Below are 21,794 nucleotides of genomic sequence, written 5' to 3'. Positions count from 1 at the left end.
GGGATATTTAATAGGGGGCCCGCTGGACATAACAAAGACGGTGGTTAGTCCGTGTTCATTTTACCGAACACTTATCCATTGATCCATGAAAAAGGAGAAGGAGTGAAATAGGAGGAGAACATGTGTACTAAATAATCTGAATTTAGTAGGGGCCAATCGCTCTACCCACTCCCGCAGGGGTCCTCAGGAGTCAGATGGTCAACCTGAAGTAGATGGGTAGAGCTGGGCCACCATGGAGTCAGAGCTTCTGGAGTACAGGATTGACATGCTTTCCCGATCGTCAACCCCGACATGTACATTACAGGTGAATTCCAGTTTGTATTGAAAGGTATGAAGTTTATGTATTGAGATGGAATCTACCACTTAAATACGGAGTAGTTGGCCTTAGTTATCTCTTTCGCACCACAATCTGCAGGTGCAACCCACCGGGGCTTCTAGACTTCTTCGCAGAAGAACATCAAGTGGAGTTTCATGTATGGAGAGGATAGTCTTTAGTGTTATACGGAGTAGACGAACGCCCCTCCAGTTCACATGACTTCAACTACAGATCATTAGAATTATCACGCTAATACAACATATGATAGCAACTACTCGATTTGGCTGTGTAATACTAAATCAACTGTTTCAATGATACCACTCAAGATACAGTTTGCAGAAACACTAGAGGTCTAGAGAATATGCACTGTTCCGAAAATAGTGCAGTGGCAACGTTTGAAGACTGACAATTCGAGCAGATTTGTGGCATCGCATCCCCACTCGAAGCCCCACAAAAACGCGTGTCACTTGTTGCAGTTGAATAGAAACTGGCCTATGAGGCTTCATCTTGTGATACACTCTAGTCACAGATAATAATAGACTTCAAACCATCCCATCCAACAGGCTAAGGTTTCAGGTACACCTAACTTTCCTCGCCAGATACATGAACATGGAAGCTAAACAATTGGTGCCAATCATACAGACAGTGCCCCCCACACCTTTAATAACCAGTAAGTAACTATGTAATTTATTATTAAACGGGTGTCATTTACCAAGTTATATTTTACCTTCAAGAGTCTGGACATACGAGTACGAGGAACGATACCCGGTGGAGGATGAAAGGTATTGTACAGTATGGTCAAGACAAAGTCAATTCAATGTGGTCCATGTGGCGGATTCATGGTTTTACAATGTCCATGAATAGCATTGCTGTTTTCTCTCAAGGGTAAAAAATGATTATTTTTGTAATTTGTCGCTGGTAAACTGAAACAAATAAAGGAATGAAAATTCGATCAAAATTAAAAATAAATTACCACCATTGAATCACGAAACTTAGGTATAATAGGTAAAATAATAGTAGTAACATTCCATCGGATACCTCTTAATCCCTGAGCATCCTCTCCCACCCACTTGGTGTCGCATCCTTTCTTTCCACCTTCCACTTTCCCCCCTTCCCTCCCCTCTGTCTCCCTTCCCCTTTCTTTAGCTACAGGATAGATCTTTGTACGCCGATTGAGATTCGCTGGTCATTGACCTGCTTCCACCAGCGACAATTCACATTGTTCTGTTCTCTTCACTTCTCTATCCATAGATCACCGCGGGGAAGATCGTTTTTAACGTCTCGTGCCCATCTGCGCTCGGCCAGTTTTTTTCTTTTTTGTCTCTTTATTTTTCTTTTCTATTTTCGCCAATCTGCTGGCCAGATCATCTAACTTTTATCTCCAATTCGTTTATACCTCTCTTCCGTTCATCTGATCCTATCACTTACTACTATACTCAGTCACAATGAACGTCAACAGGAAGTTCGATCGCTTCAAGCAATGGGCGGGGGAAAGAATGGGCGGTGAGATCAAAACTAATCTCTCGGATGATTTCAAAGCCATGGAGACAGAAATGTCCGTGCGGAACGAAGGTGAGTCCGTCGATATATACCAAAACTGAAAAGATTCGTTCAATGACTGACTTTTCGTCAAGGTCTCGATCGCCTTCACAAGTCCATGGTTGCCTACGTCAAAGCCGTCTCGAAGCGCAGCGAAGGTGATGACAAAGAGAAGACATTACCAATTGGTCATTTGGGCACTAGCATGGTCAGCCATGGCGAGGACTATGACGCCCATTCTGACTACGGTCGTTGCCTGACAAGTACGTTATCGCTCGTGACCCTCCTCGATCTCCCAGGAATCCACGTGTCTGACAATTCCATTCTCTATTGCACAGAATTCGGACGGACAGAGGAGCGCATTGCTCGCCTTCAGGAGTCGTATATCGCAGAGGCGAACTCAAGCTGGCTTGAGTCCCTGGATCGGTCCTTGGCACAAATGAAGCAGTACCAGGTAAATTCATCACATTAACCAGATATCGCTGCAACATGCCTAATGGAATATATAGAATGCCCGTAGGAAACTCGACAGCCGGCGGTTAGCTTTTGACACTTCGTTGTCCAAAATGCAGAAAGCAAAGAAGGAGGATTTTCGCGCAGAGGAAGAACTTCGGACCCAGAAGGCTAAATATGAGGAGGCCAACGATGATGTATACCGCCGGATGCAGGACATCAAAGAAGGTGAAGTAGAGAGTATTGCGGATTTGGAAGCGTTTTTGGAAGCGCAATTGAACTACCACGAGAAGTGCAGAGAAGTGCTTCTCCAACTCAAGAATGATTGGCCTAGCCGGTGAGTAACTGTTGACGCAAGGAAACGCCTTTCACAAGTATATTAATTATTCCGTGACAGGCAATCTCAGACACAAAGTTCAAGTGGTCGGCGCCCTGGTCGTGCCCGTGCTAGCACAGCCCATTCGTACCAGGAGCGCTACGAACCCTTGCACGAGGAACTTAGCAACTCGGCAGAACTGCGCCCTATCATTCGGACAAGCAGGTCTCCGTCCGATGTGGGGGACTCGAGAGAAGTCTATGTCCCGGAGCCTGTACCGCAGAGACCATTCCTCGGTAGGACTTCCACGTTCGAAAGCCCAGCACAATTACGACAGGAACAAACGTATAGCTCAAGTCCTCGACCATCTCGAGCGCCTAGCGAGAATTTTATTACGGGCAGGAACAGCGTCCTGGCTCGGATGGCCGCCGATCCTTCGGAGGATGCCAGCCCGCGATCTGGCACTAGCCCCGATAGATTGTACCAGGGGCGGTCTGATTCCCCGGTGTCGCCTTTCGGAGGTGTCACGAGAAGAAGTAGTTCGACGACATTGAACGGGGCTGCGATACAGAAGAAAGCACCTCCACCCCCTCCACCTTCGCGCGCGAAGAAGCCGCCGCCACCACCACCGCCTATGAAAAAACCTATACTCAATGCTGGTGAGGCATAGGGTCCCCTCACAGTAATCATCACAGGGTTTTCTGGGGGGTTACGGTGGATAGATTGCAATAGGTTGTCATGGCATTTTCATCTTGCGATGCTTTTGAGATCATGGCTATTATCCACTTTCCAGCGGTGAGTGGCAGTAGATGATCAGTTTGCTACTGATGATAATCATTGGCATGTAGTAGTATGCGGCAGCATTTGTATTTATAGTTGTGCAAAGATGCTCTCAATAAACCTTTGTTTAAGCTCTAGATAAACTATATCGTCTATTATTTTATGAATAGTTTAAACGTACAATTTGTATTGTCGGCGCCAACTGTGTCGAGGCTTTGGTATGTAGATTTAAGAAGGTGAAGATATAATGTAAAATCTGGGAACTCGTGGGATTTGCTTGAGGAGTGATATATATATCTCAGTCGATCTCATTATCCGTTCACCCCAAGGACCACACAACCCAGCTTGCACTGAATTCCTCTGGATAACCGGGTTGTCTACAAGTCTGGTGCTCACCAACAAACCCGCTTGGTGGCCAGTCGTTCGAGGTTCTGTGACAATCTGGGCCTCGACAGACTGAATGAACTTCAAGCTAGGAACTATGCTTTGCATGCATCGTTGAGTTAGGTGACAGTGTAGATGATTCGATCAACTGCCATTATCGATTATAGCCATTCGGTTCACTTGGTAATGGACTGTAGTAGATCTCACGTTTGGTTTGGTATAGAGAGAAATTGAATGGAAGTCTCATTTTATATATAATACGCGTTACGCCCGCAGCTTGAGTACACTGAAAGTGAGCAAGAAACCCATTAAGCTGATACTCCAATAGACGAACGTATTGCATGAATAACTCGCCATATTCTCGCCTAGAAATGCTTGATATCTTGTTGTACTGATACCTAAGCCATCTCTGATACTACGATACGATGCCCGTGTTAGTACCTGTGATGGACTAGTCCAAACCAAGGATAGCTGAAGCTCAAACCAGTAACTAACCGGCGCCTTCCTATTTGCCTCATTCAAAGCCCGAACACGACCGTCGGGACGGATGAGTCAGCACTACATCACGTGCAGGCGGCACGAAATCTTCTTCCAACGTCTCGCCGCCTACCTCTCCTCGTTACAGCCAAAGGCTGAGCACAGCCAGTTTCCCCGACCAGCACGGAAAGTCGCGAAAGCCCCGTCCCCTCCATCTCCATTTCATCCATACAGGCCTTCCACGCGCCCTTTTCAGCGCGACCCCTCCATTTGGGGTCTCCATCACCCATTTAGCATCGCGTTGGGCCACCCCCCTTCCCTTATTACTGGTTCTTTCCGATCGGTCGCCTACCGCCCTGTATCTTCCCACCCCAAAACATCACGAAACTTGTCGCCAAGGTCTAGATACAGGCCGCTATCAGTCGCATCCATCGATACAAGGCGCCCGCCGCTCCTCCACGTCTGCAAATTGGCGCGCTTTCTCGCCCTATAGCTACGAATTATCGTTCACTCTTACCACCTTCGTTTTCCACGTGTTACCTTAGCTGCTTGGTCGCGGATCTTGTCGCATCTAGGTCAACCCAACTTGTTTACTCCGTCTATGAACAGTAAAACTACGCGCTAAATCATGGCTTCCCTCCAGTCAGCACCAAACATGGCGACTGGGAACATGAGCTTGCCGCCAAATTTGACGCAGCAGCATATTCAAGAGGTTTTCCAGGTACGTCGCCTTGTCAATTTTTTCGCACTGGGCGCCTACCCCCTACTCATTGTTTTGTTCTTTTCTTTCCTCACCCTTACCAATTATCTTTGGCAATGTCTACTTCAATTGATTTCTCTGACAGTCGCATAGAAGTACAAGCAGATGCAAGAGCAAGGTGTCCGCCATGATGACCCCGAGTTCCTGAAAGCCCAGCACCTTCTTTCGGCCGTTCAGCGACAGCAGTTTTTCCAGAAGCAAAGACAAGTTGCACAGCAGCAGCTCCAGGCGCAACAGCGTCAACAAATGAACGGTGCCGGCCCAGACTCTGCTGCCACCAATGGTCTCAATCGTAAGCCTACCGCTCTAAACCTTTCTCCGTGCACCGGCTAGAATCCTTATCTAACCTAGTCATTGGCAATCCAGGTCGAACGAACTCAGTGTCTTCTGGTACCGGTGCCATTCAGGATGGCACTTCCACCCAAGCAGGTAGTCAGCAGCAAGCCCTAGGGCAGTCTGCCTCTCAGAAGGGAGCGCCTGTTGCTAGTGGTAGTTTTTCGGCTGAGCAGCTGGCCACGCTTAGAAATCAGATTGTCGCTTTCAAGTGGCTGTCAAAGAATCTCTCAATCCCACCTCGTGTTCAGGAACAACTGTTCGCATCTAAGAAACAGCAAACACCGGCGCCCTCAGACAGTGTGACGGCAGCAGAGAACATCCTGGAAAGTGTATCCCAAAACAAGACTGAACAGCCTGCTATTACGACAGAGACTTCACCTCAATCTAAAGATTTCTATGAAACATTTCAATCGCCCTATGATTCAGTTCCCAAAACCATCAGCTTTTCCGACCACGCTTCCCGCGCATATCGTACGCGCATCCCTGCCTTAATGCCACCCGGTATTGATCTGGAACAGGTGCGCGAGGAAAGAGAGTTGGTTCTGTATAATAAGATTAACGCCAGGAAAGCGGAATTGGCTGAGCTGCCTGCTAATATAGGCGTATGGGATACAAGCCGGAGCGATACCGCAACAGGCGATGACTCGTTGAAGTTGAAGGCCCTCATTGAATACAAAATGCTCAATCTCCTTCCTAAGCAACGGATGTTCCGAAAGCAAATACAGAACGAGATGTTTCACTTCGATAATCTAGGAATGACTGCGAACCGTTCTAACCATCGCCGTATGAAGAAGCAGTCATTGCGTGAGGCTAGAATTACCGAGAAGTTGGAGAAACAACAGCGTGATGCTCGTGAGACCAGGGAGAAGAGGAAGCAATACGATCAACTCCAAGCCATCCTTAACCATGGCGCCGAGCTTCAGAATGCTGCAAACCAACAGCGCACTCGTATGCAGAAATTGGGTCGTATGATGCTTCAACACCACCAGCACATGGAGCGTGAAGAGCAGAAGCGTGTCGAGCGCACTGCCAAGCAGCGTCTCCAGGCTCTTAAGGCTAACGATGAGGAGACCTACTTGAAACTCTTGGGACAAGCTAAAGATTCACGTATCTCTCATCTGCTCAAACAGACCGACAACTTCCTTAAACAGCTTGCCGCTTCGGTTAGAGAACAACAACGTAGCCTGGCCGAACGATATGGCGAGGATGATCAGTTCTACGACGAAGAAGAAGAAGAGGAAGAAGATGTTGGATCCGGAACTGACGACGAAACTGGCGGAAGACGCAAGATTGATTACTATGCTGTCGCCCATAGAATAAAAGAAGCTGTCCTTGAGCAGCCTACTATCCTCGTTGGCGGCACGCTCAAGGAGTACCAGATGAAGGGTCTGCAATGGATGATTTCACTTTATAACAACAACCTCAATGGTATTTTGGCAGACGAGATGGGTCTAGGAAAGACCATTCAGACCATTAGTTTGATCACCTACATCATTGAGAAGAAGAAGAACAATGGCCCGTTCCTTGTCATTGTACCTCTCAGTACCCTCACCAATTGGAACTTGGAGTTTGAGAAATGGGCCCCGTCTGTTGCGAGAGTTGTTTACAAGGGTCCCCCGAACGCGCGTAAGCAACAGCAGCAGCAGATTCGCTGGGGAAATTTCCAGGTTTTATTGACTACCTACGAATACATTATCAAAGATCGACCGATTTTGAGCAAGGTCAAGTGGAACCACATGATCGTTGATGAGGGCCACCGCATGAAAAACACGCAGTCGAAGCTGAGCAGTACTCTATCACAATACTACACCAGCCGCTATCGTTTGATTCTGACCGGTACCCCCTTGCAAAACAATTTACCAGAATTGTGGGCACTTCTGAATTTCGTTTTGCCGAACATCTTCAAATCTGTGAAATCGTTCGATGAGTGGTTCAATACTCCATTCGCCAACACTGGAGGCCAGGATCGAATGGAGCTGTCCGAAGAAGAACAGTTGCTGGTCATCCGCCGCCTGCACAAGGTTCTTCGTCCCTTCTTGCTCCGGCGTCTCAAGAAGGATGTCGAGAAAGATCTACCAGATAAGCAAGAAAGGGTTATCAAGTGCCGATTCTCTGCCTTGCAGGCCAAGCTGTACAAGCAGCTTGTGACGCATAACAAAATGGCTGTTAGCGATGGAAAGGGAGGAAAGACTGGCATGCGCGGTCTGAGCAACATGTTGATGCAGCTGAGAAAACTTTGCAACCATCCTTTCGTCTTTGAGCCTGTAGAGGATCAAATGAACCCTGGGCGAGGAACCAACGATCTACTTTGGCGTACGTCAGGTAAATTCGAACTACTGGACAGAATCCTGCCCAAGTTCCGGGCCACTGGTCACCGCGTCTTGATGTTCTTCCAGATGACTCAGATCATGAACATCATGGAGGATTTCTTGCGCCTTCGTGGAATGAAGTATCTCCGTCTTGACGGTTCCACTAAGTCTGACGATCGCTCCGATCTCCTGAAACTTTTCAACGCTGAGAATTCGGAGTACTTCTGCTTCTTGCTCTCCACACGTGCGGGTGGTCTCGGTCTTAACCTTCAGTCTGCAGACACTGTCATTATCTTCGATTCCGATTGGAACCCCCACCAAGATCTGCAAGCTCAAGACCGTGCGCATCGTATTGGTCAAAAGAATGAAGTTCGTATCCTTCGTTTGATAAGCTCCAATTCCGTTGAAGAGAAGATTCTTGAACGTGCGCAGTTCAAGCTCGACATGGATGGCAAGGTCATTCAGGCAGGAAAGTTCGACAACAAGTCTACTAATGAAGAACGAGAAGCCTTGCTACGGACACTCCTCGAAACCGCCGAGGCCGCTGATCAGATCAATGAACAGGAGGAAATGGATGATGATGACTTGAATGATATCATGGCAAGGTCTGATGAAGAGCTGCTTGTATTCCAGCGCCTCGACAAGGAAAGACCAACAAGAGACCCTTACGGACCCGGCCACCCGCTGCCACGTTTGATGTGCGAGGAAGAACTTCCTGACATTTATGTCTCTGAGGAGAACCCTGTTACGGAAGAAGTTGAGGTTGAGATGGCTGGTCGTGGTGCACGTGAGCGCAAGGTTACTCGGTACGACGATGGTCTCACTGAAGAGCAATGGCTTATGGCCGTGGATGCCGACGATGACACAATCGAAGATGCTATCGCTAGAAAGGAGGCTAGAGTTGAGCGTCGCCGGGTCAACAAGGAGCGACGTCAACGGAAGGTGGTTGGTGACTCTTCACCTGAGCCGTCTCGTGAAAGCTCTGAAACACCACAGCCTAAGAAGCGGGGTCGCAGAGGCCCTGCGCCGAAACGCAAGGCAGAAGAGCTTGTGGAAGAGACGCCTCAGCCGAAACGTAAGAGGGGTAGGCAGGCTAAGCCTGTGGAGACCTTGAGCCCAGAGGATCGCGCTATACTCCAACGCATACTCAATAGTACATATCAAGCGTTGATGGACATGGAGCAGGAGTTACCCGCCGATTCCTCGGATAGTGAAGATGGACCAGTTACGCGGTCTATAATCGAGCCATTCATGAAGCCCCCTCCGAAGTCGCAATACCCAGACTACTACATGATCATCCAGAGTCCGATTGCTATGGAAATGATCCGAAAGAAGATTAACCGTGACGAATACCAAAACTTGAAGGACTTCAGGAATGATATCCATCTCCTCTGTCAAAATGCTCGAACCTATAATGAAGATGGCAGCATCCTGTTCCAAGATGCGAATGATATTGAGGTAGGTCGCCGCGTTGATGAGTCATGTGCGTGGACTAGTACTGACACTGAGTAGGCAAAATGCCTGAGTGAACTGAAGAGAGAGACCGAGGGCTACCCGCAATTTGCCAACTATGACGACCAGGGAGCGCCTGTTGGTCAAGATCAGTCTCTCGCGGCAACCCCCAGCGTCGAGACTCCTAGCACTGTCACCACCCCCGGCCAACCGAAACTAAAGCTTACATTCAACAGTGGTAATCGGGACAGTACAGGAGCCGCCAACGGAACCCCACAGACTGGAATAACTGAGGAGTAATCTTTGCATAAACCTTCGTCCTGGCTTGCTTGACTCTGTTCATTAAGTACAGGGGAGAGACATTTCCCCCTCACAACGCATTTTGCTATTTTGATCTTTTCTTGACATGTACCCATCCGGCTTTGGACGGCGTTATGTGACTTGGTGATGGATGATGGTTGATGGCGCATGCTCTGCTCTACTGAAGACGAGCGATTGATTTCATTTATGGTTTTCTTTTCGTTTATTCTTTCACATTTAACCCCGCCTTCTCCAGTGTATTCAGTGGTCGATAAACTGATCAGATACAGATTTTGTCTTCTCACTTTTTGTTGTCTATTTATTACCTTTGCCTGTCGTGCCGGGATGCTATCGCCTTCCCATCACTAGAGAGACTTGACTTACCCTTTCAATTTTTGTCTCAGATGATGATGAGATCGGCTGTAATTGGATTCTTTTTTTCTTTCACTTTTCATGTTTGTGTTTTATCCTACCTGAGACCATGGTAGTCGTACATCTACATATAGTTGTACTAATGGGCAATTGAATGTACCTTACTGAGATGAAAAGAGCGCGCAAAATGTAAAATGGATCTTAGCAAGTGATTCTTTACTTGGTTAATACTATGTAGTATATACCAGCCCCGACCGACATCGGGAGTGGCCAACCCTAAATCTTAGAGTGGCACAGCCATGCATTAGCCCCGTCTATAAACAGTTACATTGGCATCCGCCCCCCTTCCAACAATGACTTCGGTTCCCGAGCCCTCGTCTAAATTGCTGCCCTCTCGAACACTATAACAATGCATGATAGAAAAACAAAAGCATCCAGGTCAAGAACAGGGTGCCAGACTTGCAAGTTGGTTTCCCCTCCCCCCAACCAAAGAGGGTCTTTGTTCGTTACATCAACGTTCATACGCCACTGACCGTACCCCAGGATACGGCATGTCAAGTGCGGCGAGGAGAAACCGGAGTGCTTCCAGTGTAAGAACTCTGGCCGGAAATGTGATGGTTACAAAACTTCCTCTCAGTACCAACTACCCACGAAAGTAGTACATCGTCACTCGCGACCCGCCTGGTCAATGGTGAGCCCTGACCATCGCCTAATCCTCCGTCCGGGAACGAGGGAAGAGCGACAGTATGTAGATTTGTTCTGCTCGCAGACGTCACGGGCTCTTTCTGGCTTCTTCAGCCCTCAGCTATGGAATTTCCAATTACCGCAGCTCAGCCAGTCGGAACCGACTATTAGACATGCTATCGCTGCACTCAGCGCTGCCCATGAACGGGCCATCTTGAATCCATCAGCAGAAAACGCGGGTGTTAGGGAGCAATTCGTACTCCAGCAGTATAACAAATCCATTCAGTATCTAATGGGGCATCTCGCCGTGCCAAAGTCCCAGTCGGTTGACTTGTTGCTGATCACATGTGGTTTATTTGTGTGCCTAGAAATTGTGCGAGGGAACAATAAACAGGCGTTGAACCACCTGGCAGCAGGGGCGACCATTCTCCACAAACGGGGTCATCTTGCAAATACAACTTCTCAGTCCATGGATATTGACAGGGAGCTATCCCACTTATTCTTTCGGTTAAATATGCAACTATCTCTCTTTGGACGCCCACTAGCCCCCCTCACTATTGGACATAAAGGCGCACTGCCTCCTACAGAGGGAAAGATCTCGTTCAGCACCATTGAAGAAGCCAGACACTGCCTGGACGGGCTAATGAATAAAGCCCTGAGATTCGTGCGTCTAAGTCTTCAGGTCTCGACACCAGGTCATGCTACAAGACTACAACAGAGACAGAAACAACAAGATATAAAGGAGGAGTTCGATGCTTGGACAATGGCACTAAACAAGATGATGGCGCGGAGGGGGAACTCCAAAACGTTGGACAAGCGTGGACCCCTTACACTCCGACTCCATCATCAAGTCTCGCTGATATGGCTGCGAGCTTGTTTCGCAACGGATCAGATGGTCTTCGACAACTTCCGTTCAGATTTTGAGACAATCGTTCGTCTTGCGGAGGAAGTAATTCGCCTGGGCCCTGATCAAGAAAAGCCGTCTCCCGCGAATGGATTCTCCCTCGAATCTGGAATTACTGCCCCATTGTGGTTCACAGCGGTAAAGTGTCGTGATCCCATCATTCGACGAAAAGCTATACGGATTTTGTCAGATTATCGTAGAAGGGAGGGAATGTGGGACATGGGGCTCTTCTTCAAAGTAGCAGAATTGGTCCTGGAATCTGAAGAGGCCGAGCTATCCTCTCTGCCCATTGAGAAAAGAATACCCGAAGACCGGCAACGCATATATGACCCAATATTACCTGAGGAAATTGTGGCGAGTCCGTGTCAGGTTATACTGTTGTCGAGACCCGATGGGGTGGACGGGGGTTGGCACACACGGACAGCATACATTAATTGGACCTCATAGAAAGGAGTGAATCCTACTTGACAACAGGCGATTAAACTAGACGCAGCACAAGGCGCTTAGCGATATATACCGAGTACCGCATGCTCATTATACCAAGCACTAACTAAGCATCACCGAATTGTAGGGCTGTAAACTTCGAAGCGGAATTCTTTTCCGTACCGTCAATTCCCAGTTCTCACACAGATATCATCGCAAGGGAATGGACCCTTTAGTCAGTCGTGTGTGACTTGGATGGCCGCAGATGGCATCGTTTACAGGAACGTTAGTGTGGACTTTTGTCTTTGAAGTTGATGATACAGATACAGTGGCTGCCCATGTTTCCGAGGGCGGGTGTCTCCTCCCAGATTTTGAGTTTGCGCTCGATGAATGTAGGAGATTTGAGTTTCCTTGGGATATGCTCAGTCATGCGTGTACAGTGTACGCTTCCATCCAGAGTGGATCGTGTATACGTTCCATCCATAAATCAGTGCAGATGAAGGATGGCACCAGCAAGGCACTGCAGTAGTTCAAAGTTATAAGGAGTAGTAACTGGAACATTCTATATGTTTATGACCCGTTAGGGCTTTCCGTAATATCCCTTATCTCGCGGCTGAAGGCAACAGCCTGAGGCTGTCGGGATTAGTCATCGCGAATGCACAGTGTGACAAGACAATACAGGTACAGTACCGAGGGTGTAACACCATCACCATGGCAAATTGCGTACTAATGTTTCTGAGAAACCCCTTTAGACGCAGGTGCAAATGTGCAGTCTTCGGCATTAGCATAGCCTTACATGTGCGCAACTGCTAAGATCGACGAGCAAAGATGAAACCCTAGTGGCTTAGCCAGGTCACGTCATCCGTGTATCGGAAGAACGCCTCTAGTGTGCTCGACGTCATGACCAATCACGTGACACATCGCACCGTCGTCATGGCGGTCATTGCGCTCCGTAACCGCCAGATCGTCCTTCCGAAGTCTCACTTCCTCAGCTTGATAACGACCCGTCTTTTCTCTTCTTCAACATTTTCGTCAGCCTCCATCCAGCCCCGACAGTTAGCCTCAATCGATAAATAAGTCCAGCTCTTTCAAAAAAAGCAATAATGGCTACTTTCCAGGATCGTGCTCAGCACGCTATTGCTCAGCTTGACAAGGAGGTGAGTCCTTGTTTGTGCGTGTTGATATTCGTATGAAAGAAATGCGTTGGCATTGATTGCTTGTGTCGGGGGCGATAACGATGATTCTCTGTTGCTTTTTTGACTTCGGACTTCTTCAAACACATTTATTTGGTGGAACTGGCGGCAATTGACCGTTGCTTGTCTTTTTGTTTTCCTGTTTTATTTTCCCTTTGTATTCGGATCGAGGAAGGCTAATCAAAACATTTCTTGTGTGTTTCGTCCCACAGCTTTCCAAGTACCCTGTCCTCAACAACCTTGAGCGTCAAACCTCCGTCCCCAAGGTCTACGTGATCCTTGGTCTGGTCGGTGTTTACACCTTCCTGGTTTTCTTCAACATTGCCGGTGAATTCCTTGTTAACCTGGCCGGCTTCATCATCCCTGGCTACTACTCTCTCAACGCATTGTTCACCGCTGGCAAGGCCGATGACACACAGGTACGTCTTACTTCTCATCTGACCTTGGACGCTGATCGAATATGCTGACTCTTCCTGTAGTGGTTGACGGTATGTTCTTGTGATCTTGTTTTCCCTCTGATCTATACCGCTTTTTCCGTAGGCCGTGCTCCGAGCACGTGATAGGTTTCCTTGTATGAATCGGCATGACTGATTGACATGTGAATCGGATAGTACTGGGTTGTTTACGCCTTCTTCGCCGTCGTTGAGAGTGCTGTCTATGCTCCTTACTGGTTCCGTGAGTAGTCCCTTTTTGTTCTTCGGTTACAGTGGCTTTTGCAATTGCTGGAAACAATGTGCTGATCTCCAATTTAACTAGCCTTCTACTATATCTTCAAGTTCGGCCTCGTTCTCTGGATGGCTCTTCCCCAGACCAAGTAAGCTTTCTTTTTCTGTTTTTCTAGGAACACGATCATGAACATGTGCTGACCCAATTTTCCAGCGGTGCCCAAGTCGTCTTCCACTCTTTCATTCAGCCCGTCTTTGGCCGCTTCTTCGCTGGCGGAAACACCTCGGCCAACCTCCGCGCCCAGGCTGATGCTGCTACCAAGGCCCAGTAAATAGACCGTACAAGGTGAGATGGCATTCGCGGTGTGTCCTGCGTTGCCATGAGCCAGGTCGGTCTCAGTGTTTTGGTACTTGAAAATAAAGAAACCAGTGAAGATTCGCTGGCGAGGAAAAAAGTGTCAGGTGAGAAGACACTTCGACCTGAGTCAGACGGTTTTGGGTCATTCTAGCTGTCTTGGTATTTTGTCATGATTAGTAGAATTGCTTTGTTTTGCGCGGTGGGTGAGACGCGGGGAACCACGCCCTCTTTCCACGAACGCGGGTATAGTTGTATTTGATGCGATGATGCCACTTTGTTAATCTGAAGCACCATTTGATTTGTTTCAATTCCGGGTCCTTTTCCGCAGGATTGGTTAGCATCCGTGCTTGTTGAACCTCGAACAGTAAAGTGATATGAGCCAGTGGAACGTAATAATACACGGGAAGATAGGCTGCAGAAAAGTCCCAGTATCGGAGTAACATCGAACCGTTACTCCACAACTCCAGATGTACAGATATGGATGCAAGCTGCATGTATCTTTGGAGCGTGAGAAAAAGAGAAAAGAGGGGTGGAAACAGGTAATGTGACCCAGCGAAACCTTACAGATGTAATGGTTTCTTATATATCAGTATAGTCCAAACCGATTCTGCCAGCCATCTGACCGGGGGTTTAGGACAATCCTATAAGGGAATGGGTTGGAATCACTTGTCGTGATGGGCGGAATATGATCCTTTTCTCGGTTGACTACGGCGAGAATCTTTAAGGCTGCTTTTTGAAGCATATTCTCCATCGCCTTGCGCACTTTGGCGCGCTCTGCATGAGCAGTCAGCACTGACATGTATTTGTACAAGCTGCAGAGTGCATGTATGGGCCGATATTAAGGTGCCAAATGCATACCTGATTCTGTCCGCGGAGTGGCAATCGTCACATCCAGATTCCACACCTCCCAACATACTTCTTCCTCGCCTTTTCCAGCAAGTCCACCGAACCAGATTCCGGAGCGTCTGCGCTTCTTCTCGTAGAACTCTACTGCGATCCGACCGCGCACACCGCCGCCCCCTTCATGGGCGCTAGCAGCTGATGAGGAGTGCTGTCGGACTAGGGCGCTGATACGTGACTCAATCAGAGTTTCGAGGTCTTCATCGTTAATAGCGGGGAGAGTAAAGTCTAGGACATCAAAGGTAGTCGGTCGGATAGAGGGGAAATAACGGTGAAAGAAGATTAGGTTGAGAACACCTAAAGGAGAAGATGTGTCAGTCACAGATACCAGGAGAACTATTAACGAACAACATGCCAGATCGAATAAATGTTCTAATAGAATAATATACCTTTCAAGACGTCCCGGACGGTAGTGGTGTCTGCAAAGATCTCCAGGAAGTACTCTGGAGGGGTTTTGCGGGGCTCCATAACGTAACGCGTTCGTGTTGGGGATGCAAGAGATGGATCTGAAACGAACGGTGGGGATCCCGTTCTCCTTTTGCTGCTCTATGATTTTGTGATAGCGAGTTTCTGACGACGACCCAGCTACCACAGCGAGCTGGGCCGTGAAAACGGAGCGATGTCACCGTTTTCTCACGGGGATTCGAGCAGTCGAGGAGTGGCGGAAAGATGACGATGTCGGATGCTGAGGGCGTAACGACGTAAGGGATGCGGACTAGATTGTTGTATGAGATACTTGACTGCGATATTCACGGAGGATGCATGATTCTCTAGGAATATTTCAGGTATGTCAACCAGCAGAGGAGTAGGATATGAATATGTAGACCACCGAAGAGTTGGGAGAGAATGAACCAGTGGATCAGGAGTGAGACGGTGACCATTCCGGCGGAGGAGTTGCCCCTCGCCGATAGTGACGGAAAGATAACGGTGCCTTAACTCTTTTGGAGTACCTGAGCGTTACTCAATTTGACCCTACCTACGGAGTACAATGAACTTGTTTAAAAATGGAAAATAGAATTATACAATAATCGTAGATGAAGCAGCTCAAGGACTATGGATTATGTACATGGACTTATTTATTTATGTATATTAAATTGTATTGACGCTCTATTTTAACAAGAAACCAAGACTCTTCTCCAATTTAATACGTCCCCGACAATCAGAGCACCACCCCATGATTTCACGTTGCTATCGAACTTTAGCCGAGGCCGCGCCAGACGGTTGGCCATGATTTTATCATTCCCCGACCGTCTCGCTCGGCTGTTGTCATTGATGATCGGTCCTTCTTCACCTCCTCTCCCCTTTTATATTCCCTGGCATTAGCTTGCCTCTGCTTTGCCATTCCTCTTCTTTATACTTTATGATGAGCTGAATTGATTCATATCCTTGAGAGAGATTATCCGCTTACCTCCGACCGCTCCACCATGATCGGTGCTACTAGGCGCTGGTTCCGGCGCAATCGCAAGGGTCTCGCGATCGGGGCTGGCATGATCGGAGCCGGTTACCTCGCAGGACAATATGTGCTCTCCAAAATTTCAGAAGCACGGGAACGTATGAGCAGTGACCGAATCGCTCGGGAGAAGTGAGTAACCTCCCTTTGCTTGTCGGGTGTATTCGTGTGCTCGGAGACGGTAATTGACCTATCATTCTCCAATGTTGCAATCTTCAGTTTACGGCGACGTTTCGAACAAAACCAAACCGATTGCACCTATACCGTTCTCGCTCTCTTACCGACTGCTGCAGAAGATATTCTGGACGCTCTTCCTGTCGAGGAATTGACGAAAGAGCTACAACGAAAGCGAGCAGAGAGGTTAGCTCGGCTCAACGCCGGGGAAGGGACCGGATCAGATCTAAGCTCTGTATCGCCCAGCTTACCGGAGGATGACCGTCGGAGTCTATCTAGTTTTCAGAGCGATGGATTCGTCCGCACAAGCCAACCGGGAGAACCTTTCGTTGAGGGCGATGGCGAGGCGCGACCGAAACGCAATAAGACACAGCTTTGGAATGAAGTCAAAATCACTTGTAAGACATCTATCCCAAACATATTATCTCCCGGAAACCGAAACTCATAGGCTTGTCACAGCTATCACCAGGTCCTTCACTCTAGTCTATACCCTTTCTCTGTTGACAATCTTTACACGAATCCAACTCAACCTTCTCGGCCGTCGGAACTATCTTTCCAGCGTAATCTCTATGGCGACCCCCCCTGCCAACGAATCGACGATCAGGCTGGAAGACCATGACGATGATGACCTCACACAGACTTTGGGAAATGATTTTGAGACCAATCGTCGCTATCTTGCCTTTAGTTGGTGGTTGCTCCACCGAGGCTGGAAGCAGTTAATGAACGAGGTACAGACTGCCGTTACAGAGGTCTTTGGCCCCCTTAACCCTCGAGAGGATATCTCGTTGGCCAGGTTGTCCGAGCTATTCCTGGAGGTCCGAAAGAGAGTGGAAGGGTATACTGAAGAGGAAAGAAAGTATGTTTCTTCTTACCCCCATAGCCAACCGAACTTTTTACTAACCGTTCCTGCAGACACAGGAAGTGGCTGTCTTATCTGCTCCCTCCTCGCGAAGAGGAGGACAAAGTACTAGAGGAGTCTGGTGTCCTTGGAGTGACGGAGCTTGCCAACTCCCAAACTGCAGCTACGTTGCGACATCTATTGGATGAGACGGCTGACCTGATCGAATCACCAACCTTTACGCGCGTCTTGATGCTTCTGAACAACGAATGCTTCCAGACATTAATCCATCAATGCACCGCCGATGCCTTCAAGTCGACGTCACAAACTCCACGGAGCGTTCCCCAGTCATTTACTTCAGTTGCCACGGTTGTCCCGGGAGCTGATAGCTCTGAGCCAAAGGCAAAGTTAGCCAACATTCTGGCGGTTTTAGCCCGCCAAGCACATGTGATTGGCAATGGTACAAACCCGCCAAATCTTTATCTAACTGCGATGGACCAAGGTGTGCGAGAGTTGGAAGCCTTCGCAGCTGTGGTGTATAGCTCTAACTTTGATTTCGAGCTGATTGGGTCTGGAACGAAGATGGAGTCTCCGGGAGAGGAGACGCCTGGCTCGGACACGGTGTTGGTCGAGAAGGAAGACTATGATGGATATGACCGCAATCAGGCTCAACAGCCGTCGACGGCAGGGCCTGGTGCGGATTCGGCATTTGAGAAGGCGTGGGGGAAAGCAATGGAAGAGCAGCCATCGACTGCTACGTAACCAGGCAGGCATTTTCTTTCCGGCAGCGGCGGACATTATCAATCCGCAGTGCTTCTTCTCGGACTTGGATAATTCTGGGAGATGTAGTTCTTGTATGATATTTTCCGTGCATTTCCATGAAAGCATAGCTTTCTATGACGGCGGTGTTCACCACGGTTATAGTTTTAGAGATGCTTCTATCGACTTCAGTGGCACCCACATTATGGTAGAACGGGCATGTCACATATACAAATGACTTATGGATTCTATTGTTAGAAAGAAAACACCCTCAAACTAGTACGGACTTAAGAGCGAGCTGCAGCAGACGATATCATCCTTAAAGGAAGACAATTTTCGCTCTATGGCGGACTTACAGCCGCGAGAGTTTAAACTATTGTAAACGAAGGGTAACAAGTTTAGACTTTCCATCGGTAACAAACGGGTTGCTCCGGAGTATGCCTGTGTTTATTTATATGATGCCAATAAATGCCGAACACTCACCCACTCCACTGATGTTCTAGTCCCTTTGATTACTGATGCTAGTGTGGGGGAGGTCGTTTATGTAATCGTCTCCAGACTCCAGCAGACCTTTACTTAGTTTACTAGTTCAGTTGCGGGGAAGGTAGCTTAGTCTAGTGTCTTCAGCAAGGCAATACGTATGGGGTCACGAATAACATTGGGGCTTGGTCACCTCGATCTCCAGTGATATAATGGGTGATTAAGGAAAAAAAGAAGAACAACCTTAAATTACTTCGTACCATGTGGTTGACATGCATATTCAATTCAGCGCGGAGACCGGGGTTCGCAAAATGGCCAGGCTATAATGGACCCCCGGAGTTAAAGTGGCATGTCATGGATGGAGTTAAGCTCCCCAGGCTGCAAAAATCTTATCCAGCCAATCTCAATTGACCATACTTAGTCGGGTTCGCAGGGTAGTAGTAGTTAGGTACTCATGACCACCGAGTGACTCGTACCCATGATCCTTCCGAGCACAAGAGCTGTATTATGCGGACCGAATGATTTGGCAATAAACTTCCTAGATCTTCTACCGTATTTCTGTCTTTCTCTTCTTTGTGGTTTATGTTCTCGATTCTTTCTCTTACAGTTCAATTAGTCCCAGTGTACTGCGAGTGGTGAATACAAAGTCATCCCTTCGTTCACTTTGTGTCAGCCCGCTCTATCCCCCGAAGGTAAGCGAAAACAACCATCCTATCTGTTCTTTCCTAGAGCAAACAACTCGGAGAGAGAATTCGCAATAAACGGTTACTCAAGAGTACTAGAAATACATACATCATGGGGTTCGACGGTATGGCGAGCAAAACACCTTACCATGAGCATGATGCTGAGACTTACAAATCGCGCGACCAGAGCAACTCACTCCGCAGGATGACAAGATTGAGGGCCATGTCGATTCGCAATCGACCGACCTTCCCCAGCTGAGGAATACCACAGAACGCAAGCTTATGGCTAAAATCGATTGGCACATTATGCCCTGTCTCTGTGTTATGTATCTTCTCGCATTCTTGGATCGGTATGAGTCTGACTGGCTTTCTCTATGAGCAACTACTGAATAGTTATCTTACATTACCCTTTGTGAACAGCGTGAATATCAGTAACGCAGCAGTCCTTGGCCTACAAGAAGACTTGAATATAGTCGACGGGACGAACTACAATACTGCACTGACTATATTCTTCGTTCCATATATCATTTTCGAAATTCCATCCAATATCCTGCTTAAGAAGTTGAGACCCCACGTATGGTGTAGGTATTCCCGATATACCGTGTATAGGAGGTATGAACTGAAAGGCCGGTGGCTACTCTAGTGACGGGATGTATGTTTCTATTCGGTCTGGTTACAATCTGTCAAGGCCTAGTCTCCAATTGGGGCGGGCTGATGACAACTCGGTGGTTTCTGGGTAAGTCGACAACCCTCTAGCCAGTGTAACATTTATCAACTGACAAATCCTATCCAGGAATGTTTGAGACAGGCATGTTCCCTGGTTGTACGTTCTGTTATTTCCCTTATCCCCGCTCGATATAACGATGACCAACAGTCGTATGCAGGTTTCTATCTCTTGGGAATGTGGTATAAACGGAGCGAGGCACAGAAGAGGTTCAGTTTCTTCTTTAGTTCAACCACACTTGCGGGCGCCTTCGGTGGCTTGCTGGCTAGCGGGCTTGGAAAGATGGATGGTACTCGTGGCTACCGAGGCTGGCGCTGGGTCTTTATCATCGAAGGCCTGATCACTTGTGTCGTCTCGCTTGCCTGGTTCTTTATTATTCCTGATTTCCCCGAAGACGTCAAATGGCTCACCGATGAAGAGCGCCAATTCATCCGGGCAAAACTAGCCAGAGACTCGGGGAGCGCGGGTCATGATGCTAAGATAGGCTGGCGCGACGTATTGGAGGTCTTCAAAGACTGTGAGTGACATGGTGAGCATGCCAAAATCGTTGCGGTGCTCACTGTGTATTCCAGACAAAATATTCATCGGTGGTTTGATGTACTTCGGTCAGGTTGTCACAGCATATGGTAGGACGGATGCACATGCTTCTAACGTGTATCTCAACTGATGAGGAGCACGGTGGCTAACAACGCGTAGGATATGCCTACTTCGCGCCGACCATTATCAAGAGTTATGGCTACGATGGTACGTCTGTCTGCTATTTCTTGTGCACCTTGCACTCTACTAAGCCTGATTTCTAGCAATCAAGACTCAGCTGTATTCGATTCCACCATGGGCAGCCGCTTGGGGATTTTCCATGCTGGTGGCCATTCTCTCTGATAGAACCAGGCATCGGTTTGCTTTTACTATAGGGCCTATGCTAATTGCCATGGCTGGCTTTGGAATCTTGTTGAATGTACACGGGCAGGCTCGTCGAAATATTCAGTACGGCGCTTTATTCATGGTTACATGTGGTTGTTACAGTGCAATGCCGGTCATTGTTTGCTGGTTTGCAATGAACCTAGCAGGCCATCGTAGGCGAAGTGTGGGAACGGCCTGGCAAGTTGGATTTGGAAATAGTGAGTGGATTTTGGTGATTTAATCCTATTTATCGTAGCTAATATAGCGGCAGTTGGTGGTATCATCTCGACGTACGCCTTCTTAAAAAAAGATGCACCGGAATACCGACCAGGATATATCATCAGCGTGTCCTTCCTTAGCTTTTCGGCGGCCTGTTGCATAGGCTACTTCGCGGCCGTCTGGTATGACAACCGGCGCCGTGATCAGGCAATCGCAGATGGCATGGCCATACCCAGTGACGAAGAACAAGAGCTACGCGGTGATATGGCGTTAAACTATCGCTATAGCTATTAGCCTTGTTCTTTGATCGTTGAATCTGAAAGAGATGTTGAGATGTCTCTTAGCGAGTGACAGGATCGATGCAAGGCTACGTCAGGCACATATACAGCAGAGACAAATGGGTCAATGATGAATATGTGATCTTCGTCTATTCTCCCTAAAGAGCAATGAAATTTTTTCTTCATAATTTTACAATCACAGATCACATTTAAAAGTGGATATGCAGTAGAGAGAAAATGAACTCCATAGATAGTAGATGACATAATGCCCTCTCGGTAAGCCGATGTCCAGCCAATCAACGGTAGGACAGCACTAGCGAACCCTTAGCGTCATGGGACGCTGAGTCAGCCACGACGCACACAAGAAG

General features: G+C 48.0%; 7 protein-coding genes across 7 annotated transcripts; 6 read left to right on the top strand and 1 right to left on the bottom strand.

Annotated features, from left to right (window-relative positions):
- The first annotated feature begins 1,351 nt into the window (after positions 1–1,351).
- F9C07_2140776 (lysophosphatidic acid acyltransferase) lies at positions 1,352–3,594 on the top strand. Its single transcript, XM_071509176.1, has 5 exons — positions 1,352–1,888; positions 1,951–2,118; positions 2,194–2,309; positions 2,365–2,645; positions 2,706–3,594. The coding sequence occupies exons 1-5, from the start codon at positions 1,762–1,764 to the stop codon at positions 3,292–3,294; spliced, it is 1,281 nt and encodes a 426-aa protein (XP_071365992.1). The 5' UTR covers positions 1,352–1,761; the 3' UTR covers positions 3,295–3,594.
- Positions 3,595–4,405: 811 nt separating this feature from the next.
- Positions 4,406–10,007, top strand: F9C07_2279933 (superfamily II DNA/RNA helicase). Its single transcript, XM_071510406.1, has 4 exons — positions 4,406–4,986; positions 5,119–5,317; positions 5,392–9,128; positions 9,183–10,007. Exons 1-4 carry the CDS (start codon positions 4,894–4,896, stop codon positions 9,420–9,422), a joined length of 4,269 nt encoding a protein of 1,422 aa, XP_071365991.1. The 5' UTR covers positions 4,406–4,893; the 3' UTR covers positions 9,423–10,007.
- F9C07_2279932 (uncharacterized protein) lies at positions 10,008–12,769 on the top strand. Its single transcript, XM_071510405.1, has one exon. It carries the CDS (start codon positions 10,483–10,485, stop codon positions 11,827–11,829), a length of 1,347 nt encoding a protein of 448 aa, XP_071365990.1. The 5' UTR covers positions 10,008–10,482; the 3' UTR covers positions 11,830–12,769.
- Positions 12,770–12,908: 139 nt separating this feature from the next.
- On the top strand, positions 12,909–13,995 carry F9C07_10868 (putative membrane biogenesis protein; the record flags this gene model as incomplete). Its single annotated transcript, XM_041287975.1, has 6 exons — positions 12,909–12,962; positions 13,211–13,417; positions 13,478–13,486; positions 13,610–13,673; positions 13,755–13,812; positions 13,878–13,995. 6 exons carry the CDS (start codon positions 12,909–12,911, stop codon positions 13,993–13,995), a joined length of 510 nt encoding a protein of 169 aa, XP_041140282.1.
- Positions 13,996–14,607: 612 nt separating this feature from the next.
- Positions 14,608–15,389, bottom strand: F9C07_10867 (autophagy-related protein; the record flags this gene model as incomplete). Its single annotated transcript, XM_041287985.1, has 3 exons — positions 14,608–14,795; positions 14,880–15,218; positions 15,311–15,389. 3 exons carry the CDS (start codon positions 15,387–15,389, stop codon positions 14,608–14,610), a joined length of 606 nt encoding a protein of 201 aa, XP_041140283.1.
- Positions 15,390–15,583: 194 nt separating this feature from the next.
- F9C07_1133277 (Peroxin-3) lies at positions 15,584–18,740 on the top strand. The gene is made up of 4 exons (XM_041287976.2): positions 15,584–16,503; positions 16,591–16,943; positions 17,005–17,401; positions 17,458–18,740. The coding sequence occupies exons 1-4, from the start codon at positions 16,346–16,348 to the stop codon at positions 18,143–18,145; spliced, it is 1,596 nt and encodes a 531-aa protein (XP_041140284.1). The 5' UTR covers positions 15,584–16,345; the 3' UTR covers positions 18,146–18,740.
- A 41-nt stretch (positions 18,741–18,781) lies between these two features.
- Positions 18,782–21,777, top strand: F9C07_1133494 (permease of the major facilitator superfamily). The gene is made up of 10 exons (XM_071507600.1): positions 18,782–19,430; positions 19,493–19,655; positions 19,726–19,886; positions 19,949–20,041; positions 20,099–20,128; positions 20,190–20,546; positions 20,602–20,655; positions 20,726–20,773; positions 20,830–21,147; positions 21,201–21,777. Exons 1-10 carry the CDS (start codon positions 19,418–19,420, stop codon positions 21,440–21,442), a joined length of 1,479 nt encoding a protein of 492 aa, XP_071365989.1. The 5' UTR covers positions 18,782–19,417; the 3' UTR covers positions 21,443–21,777.
- Positions 21,778–21,794: the final 17 nt, after the last annotated feature.

This window comes from Aspergillus flavus, chromosome 1 (assembly GCF_009017415.1).
Source record: "Aspergillus flavus chromosome 1, complete sequence".
Lineage (NCBI taxonomy): Eukaryota > Fungi > Ascomycota > Eurotiomycetes > Eurotiales > Aspergillaceae > Aspergillus > Aspergillus flavus.
Note: the sequence above shows the minus strand (reverse complement) of the source record. Positions and strands in the feature narration are given on the sequence as shown.

Coding starts and splice junctions, on each gene's coding strand:
- F9C07_2279932 (XM_071510405.1), top strand. CDS start 10,483: ATGGTGAGCCCTGACCATCGCCTAATCCTCCGTCCGGGAACGAGGGAA.
- F9C07_2140776 (XM_071509176.1), top strand. CDS start 1,762: ATGAACGTCAACAGGAAGTTCGATCGCTTCAAGCAATGGGCGGGGGAA. Junction 1,889..1,950: donor AATGTCCGTGCGGAACGAAG/GTGAGTCCGTCG, acceptor CTTTTCGTCAAG/GTCTCGATCGCCTTCACAAG. Junction 2,119..2,193: donor CTACGGTCGTTGCCTGACAA/GTACGTTATCGC, acceptor TCTATTGCACAG/AATTCGGACGGACAGAGGAG.
- F9C07_2279933 (XM_071510406.1), top strand. CDS start 4,894: ATGGCTTCCCTCCAGTCAGCACCAAACATGGCGACTGGGAACATGAGC. Junction 4,987..5,118: donor ATATTCAAGAGGTTTTCCAG/GTACGTCGCCTT, acceptor ACAGTCGCATAG/AAGTACAAGCAGATGCAAGA. Junction 5,318..5,391: donor TGCCACCAATGGTCTCAATC/GTAAGCCTACCG, acceptor TTGGCAATCCAG/GTCGAACGAACTCAGTGTCT.
- F9C07_1133494 (XM_071507600.1), top strand. Junction 19,656..19,725: donor CTTCTCGCATTCTTGGATCG/GTATGAGTCTGA, acceptor CTTTGTGAACAG/CGTGAATATCAGTAACGCAG. Junction 19,887..19,948: donor GTTGAGACCCCACGTATGGT/GTAGGTATTCCC, acceptor TGGCTACTCTAG/TGACGGGATGTATGTTTCTA.
- F9C07_1133277 (XM_041287976.2), top strand. CDS start 16,346: ATGATCGGTGCTACTAGGCGCTGGTTCCGGCGCAATCGCAAGGGTCTC. Junction 16,504..16,590: donor GACCGAATCGCTCGGGAGAA/GTGAGTAACCTC, acceptor TGCAATCTTCAG/TTTACGGCGACGTTTCGAAC. Junction 16,944..17,004: donor GAATGAAGTCAAAATCACTT/GTAAGACATCTA, acceptor GGCTTGTCACAG/CTATCACCAGGTCCTTCACT.